Below are 5,919 nucleotides of genomic sequence, written 5' to 3' on the forward strand. Positions count from 1 at the left end.
GAGTTTTCCTTAATCAAATTTAAATTTAATGTCATTAAATGAACCTACCTATTTTAATGCTTGTCTTTTCCAGTTAAATTAATGAGTTTTCCTTAATGAAATTTAAACTTAATGTCATTAAATGAACCTAAAAATACATCATATTTAACGTAGCTTATTACGGACGAGTACGGCACAATAATGAACTTGAATTTTATTTTTACGAAAACGTGAATCACTTGACTTATGTAATATTTAAAATATATTAACTACAATATAATAAATGCATATAACCTACCTATACTTTAGTTTGAAATGATTATGCTCAAGTTTTATATAGTCAACTTACATCATGCATCGATCGAATTATGATAGTCAAACCACCTATAGTTTTCGTTTTCTTTATAGGATGTATCAACCAACCAATCATCCCACTGATTTTCTAAGCTTTATAAAAAACAAATCAATAAATACAAACTCAAAATCCAATATCTTCTATTAATCAAAACAGAATATCTTCAAAGTCGTATCTTTAATGTACCTATTAAATATAGAAACTGTAACCATAATTACACTAATTATAAGAATATACTAGATTTTGATCCGCGCTTTGAAAGCGCGGGTTTAGTTTCCATAAACCAAATTTTCTATAAACGGAATTTTTTTAGTAAATATCATATTTTCATATATTTGTGTTTTATTTTATATAACTTTTTTTATCTTTTTCTTTATCATGTTTCATTTTAAATGAAACATTTATGTTCACAAAATTGAACTTTATTTTTTTATGCATCAAAATTTGTATAACTTTAATAAATAAATTTTATTATCTTGTTTATTTATTTTTGTAAAGAGATTTTGTATAATTTAAACTGTTCACAAATTAGTATATTATTTTTAATAAATATATATATATTCAATAAAAAATGCAACTATTTTATAAATGCTTAAATTATATTCAGAAAAGAATATACTAAAATAATTTTCTGCTTATTTTTTTGGTTATTATACAGCTATATTAACAATAGTTGAATAATTAATTATTTTTGAACTTAGTATTAGTGCCCAAATAAAATATTTCACCGACCAAATAGGTGGTAAGGGACGGACACATCTATGTTTAAAGAAAAAAAAACAGAAAAGGAAAAAAGACCAAATCTGTCGACGCTTCTTTTCCCATCCATGGCGATTGAAGGAAAAAAGAATAGAAAGGAACAAATCGACGCTTCATCCCCATCCATGGCGATTGAAGGTTCAGAAATCAATATCAATACCGGTAAAGACTGTAACGATGGCTTGAAGATCTTCAACGATGAGGGTAACAAATCTGATTTGGAAACAAAATCAAACCGTTGGTTGGAAACTCGTAAGATCCACCAAGGACTTCTCGTATTCCTGTCTCTTAAGGTTATTTTTTCAATCTTTTGTTCTTCAGATTATGTAGATCGTTTTCGATGAAGATCTAAAGAAATATTTGGTAACTGTTTTGCATGTCAGATCCGAAGGCTTCATTTCTATTTCCGTTGTTTGATATTTGGGTTTCAATTTCGCCGAGTGATAATCAGATTTGAAAGAAAACTAATCGGTAAGTATAATTTAAGTTTTTAATCATTTGTTAAAAGTTAATCTCAGATATTTAGTCACCAAATATATGCATGTAACATTTTTTGGATTTTTTTTTGCATGTGAGATTGGAATGGTTTCCAAGAATCCGACGAAGTTCAGAAGCGGGTGAAAATCTGATCAATTAAAATTGATTCGACAACATCTCTGCCTAAATAAAAGCCAAGTAACTGTCCCAATAAAGCGTAAGATTGTTTTGACAAAGTCTAATTTCTGATGAATTATTATTGACGGCTTTAGAATCTATGTTTAAAAGTATGTTTATTAAAAATGGCTTAGATCTTCTTCAAGATCTCCCAAGTCCACAACTTGACCAATCACATCTGAAAAAAAACATCAATACTTAGCCAGAGGCCACGAGAGTACAATAGATAAGAAGATTGCGTAAATAATTACCAATGAGAAAACATGTTTTGAGTGATCCACCCAAAACAGTCTGGAAGTCCACCAAGCTTAGAAACATGTCTTCGTTGGTAAGAGGAGACCTTGTGATTGCCGTATTCTGAATGATGCTCATTTTGAAGGGATGATCGGTTGCTCGGTACATGCCAGTTGAAGGACTGAGGGTGAAATTCTGAATGTGCCTCCATGCTCCAACAGGAAGAAGGCGGCCTTTACTCTCCATGTAAGTTCTCTTGCAAGAGGCATGTATTTTACATCCCTAGTTCAGGTTAAAAAACAAAAAGAAATTTAGTGAACAAACGTAAAGCTACATATTACGCTAAACAACAAATAACCAACTACGTATTAGAACACTCACAGCTTCATCGGATAGGACCATCTCGAGGGTGTCCCCGTGCATTGGGTTGTACTGCTTCCAAGAGTGCAGAACCTTCACATGTACTTTCCAGCCACTCTTGAAGGGTTTCACATCTTTCAAAGGGGTCACTTTCATTGCGGTAGACATTTTTTTTTATTGCTAAAGTAGTTGTGAGTAAATGTGAGAAAGCTTAGGCATGTTGAAGGTGTTTATATAGTAGTAGGTTAATCGATGGTTCTAAATGTCTGGTAAAAAAATATCTCTCGTATATTCTTAGTTTTCTATAGGAAATCGTTAGAGTATTGATCAAGAAAAGATATTTAGAGATCGATATTTCATACGGTTGTTTACATATCTTAACAATATTTACAATTCTGTTGGTTTAGATATCTTTTTAACATAAACGAATTAAATGAAACAAATATTTGGGTAGTTATTACGTTTGCTTCATGCGCAAGCTAGTATATTATGATTCATTAAAGGAAAAATTGTTAGAGAATTTATACGGTTAAGATTTTAAATATTTGTTATTGAATTTGCCTAATATCTGCTTGCCGTGGGGCATTTAGACACATGGGTAAGGAGAAAATCGATTGGGCTAACAATCAAGCTTGGGCCATTTCAAAAAATCGTTCAACAAAACGTGTTGAACGTAATTCACGTAAATACCCTTTTTTATTCTTTGAAATGTAAGAAAGCAAAAAAAAAGAGGGCAGACTAAGGTAATTATGACAATAGGATCCTGCTTTAATAGTATAGATTTGATTCCAACCAATTGATCTATTACTTCGGTAATTGATTTGCTTGCAGAAGAGGAAACAATAAATTTAAAATTTATAAGAATATAAAGATATAAAGATTCCCACCAATTGCCTATATTTGCGTATGATTTTCGCATAATAAGCTTCAAATTGAACATTGAAAAAGATAGAGAGATTTTTTTTAATCTTTTACCGACATAGAAATTAAACAAAACGAAGAGTTAAAGGTAAAGGTCGAACTCGGAACTCACCGCCACTTCCCAGAAAAAAAAAGGTTACAACATGGGCTTTCATAATATGACTTTCATAATATGGCCTTTAATAATTATCTTGACGAAAAACAAAGACTATAAATAATTTATTATTAAAAAAAGTATGAAATTATTTACAATTTGATGACTAATTCATCACTCTTTTTTATATGTTAAATTTTTCATAGAAGTTTAAAAATTATTTTAGTTTCTTTAAACATGTATAACTAATTTATAATCTTTTATGCCATACTAAGTCATGATATAATATTTCTTCATATTTTCCATTAATAACCATTTTTTTTATATATCGTCTACAATTCTCTAATTATGTCTATTTGTTCAATTTTGTATATGATATCGAATACTCATCATAAATAGAGGGTTTAAGATGTCAAAAAAAATTATTTACTTGGTGAATATAATACATCAAATATTACAAATACATCATTTAGTTAAATAAATAACCATAAACCAAAAATTCATATCCGCGCTGGCGCGCGGGTCAGGGTCTAGTTTTATATTATATCTCGATTAATTATTTTAAAATTAAATGTCGAATCCAAAAATGATGGTATATGGAAAGAGATGGTATAATGAAACCAGCTTTATACATTTTGTTAATCACGAAATATATAAACTTATAAAAGCAAACTAAAACTATCGTTTTCTAATTCCGCTTTAATCAAGAACTAGATCTCGATCCGCGCAACCGCGCGGATTTTTGTTTTTATTTATTTTTATATAAACGCTTTCTTTTATTCTAAATTGGTATATATTATAATATATATGTATATCAATTTTTAAAACATAATAAGTTTACGGTATATTTTTTTCATTGAATAGATTGTTTCAAACTTTCACATGTATTTGTATCTTTTTCTATATATATATTTTCGTATTATTATTTCATTATTAAAATCGTAACTATATATATCAAGATTAGTAAAATATTATTTTATTGTCATATCCAAAGATATTGTAACATTTCACAAAATTAGAAAGTTTTTAAAAAATTAAATTTTTTGCTTCATAAATTTATATTATCGAGTAAATAATTAAACATTTAGTTTTGGTTTAATTTTTAAAATAAACTATATAGTTTAAAAAAAATTCATTCATTTAAGGTAGTAAAGATTAATCATTGTTAGATAATATGATTTTTGTTATTTAAAAAAAAAGCTTTATAATTTTAAAAGTTAACATCGACAAATATTTAAATAAATGTATAGTATTACAACATTAAATTATATCTATTTAATTTGTACTATCTATAAATCCAATAGATCATCTATTGTTTAAATCTAATTATTGATAGCCCAATAAAAATTTCTAGTAGGGCCAAAATTTAAATGATAAGATTATAGATTAAATGTAATATGACTTTATAGGAATAGGTCTATTAGGTTCATTTTTAAAAAAATCACACATGAATCAAAGTTGTAATTTTTGTTTTAATATATAAGATATAACTTTCTAGGAATAGGTCTATTAGGTCCATTTTTAAAAAAATCACACATGAATCAAAGTTGTGACTTATGTTTTAATATATAAGATACAACTAAACTGTGTCTATACATCTTTTAAACACTGGAAGCTATATATATATCTGGATTAAGAATCAGCACTGGGGGTGTTCTTTATCGATATTAAATTTGCCTAAAACAAAACTTAGAAAGATGTGTATAAACATCTTTTGAACTCTGAAAACTATATACAAAACTGGATTAATAATTAGTACTCGATTATTGAAGCTTAATCAAGCAATGTGTTTGTTGCTGCACTTTGATGATCAAACTGTATTAATCTTGAATTTTACGAGGTTTTTTTATGGAACTTTTGATCAAGCTCTGTCTTTTGTTGTTGCAGGCAACGAAACAGAGTTATGTTCTTCGGGTAGAGGTTGAGTGAGAAATCGAAAGAAGGTTCAGCAAGCAAGGTGTTTGTTGCTGCATTTTGATGATCCAACTGGATTAATCTTAAACTATGAGGAATTTTTATGGAAAAAACGTGATCAAGCTCTGCCTTTTGTTGTTGCTCTTCAAGTAACTTCGCTGGGTAAAAGTAGAGTGAGAATCGAAAAAGCATCTTGCATGAAATAGCGTTGAAATTGTTAAGTTTTATAAAATAATAAATGATGACTAATTTTTTTAAATAATTAATATTAATTCAGTGGCATTCACTTGTAATTATCAGAAAAACTCAGGACTAAGTACAAAATATACTCTTGTTTTAATACATTAGATTCTTGAAAAAACAATCAGAAATCTAGCAAACCAAAATCTGCCAAGATATATTATGTAAAAACATAATTCATAATGTGAAAGTGAACTTACCAAATCATGAAATAAACACATAAAATACAAATATATTTGAATTAACCGACACACAAATAAAAAAAAATAGAATGGGAATTAACATGTCACTATACTAAACATAAATAGTAAGGTCTACAGTCCACAAAATCTTGTGTGCTCTCAAAACCTTACATTTCGCATATTGGCTCATGTTTTCATATTTGAGACGTTGTTTTTAATTGTCAGTC

At 28.2% G+C, this 5,919-nt stretch overlaps 1 protein-coding gene across 5 annotated transcripts; it reads left to right on the plus strand.

Moving 5' to 3' along the window:
• The first annotated feature begins 1,089 nt into the window (after positions 1–1,089).
• Positions 1,090–5,570, plus strand: LOC106295585. Of its 5 annotated transcripts, XR_001261027.1 has the most exons (6): positions 1,090–1,386; positions 1,477–1,564; positions 1,670–1,787; positions 1,882–2,227; positions 2,365–2,501; positions 5,244–5,570. XR_001261027.1 is itself a non-coding variant. In XM_013731521.1 (3 exons), exons 1-3 carry the CDS (start codon positions 1,096–1,098, stop codon positions 1,720–1,722), a joined length of 432 nt encoding a protein of 143 aa, XP_013586975.1. In that variant the 5' UTR covers positions 1,090–1,095; the 3' UTR covers positions 1,723–1,763. The 5 variants fall into 5 exon arrangements, 1 of the variants encoding a protein (XP_013586975.1); XR_001261028.1 differs by lacking the exon at positions 2,365–2,501; XR_001261026.1 differs by lacking the exon at positions 5,244–5,570 and having other exon boundaries at positions 2,365–3,072.
• The last annotated feature ends 349 nt before the right edge of the window (positions 5,571–5,919 follow it).

This window comes from Brassica oleracea, chromosome C1, assembly GCF_000695525.1.
Source record: "Brassica oleracea var. oleracea cultivar TO1000 chromosome C1, BOL, whole genome shotgun sequence".
NCBI classification, from domain to species: Eukaryota; Viridiplantae; Streptophyta; class Magnoliopsida; order Brassicales; family Brassicaceae; genus Brassica; species Brassica oleracea.

Excerpts from the sequence above, each read along its gene's own strand:
- LOC106295585 (XM_013731521.1), top strand. The coding sequence starts at position 1,096 with ATGTTTAAAGAAAAAAAAACAGAAAAGGAAAAAAGACCAAATCTGTCG. Across the intron at positions 1,387-1,476 it reads TCGTATTCCTGTCTCTTAAG|ATCCGAAGGCTTCATTTCTA; the intron begins GTTATTTTTTCA and ends TTTGCATGTCAG. Across the intron at positions 1,565-1,669 it reads ATTTGAAAGAAAACTAATCG|ATTGGAATGGTTTCCAAGAA; the intron begins GTAAGTATAATT and ends TTTGCATGTGAG.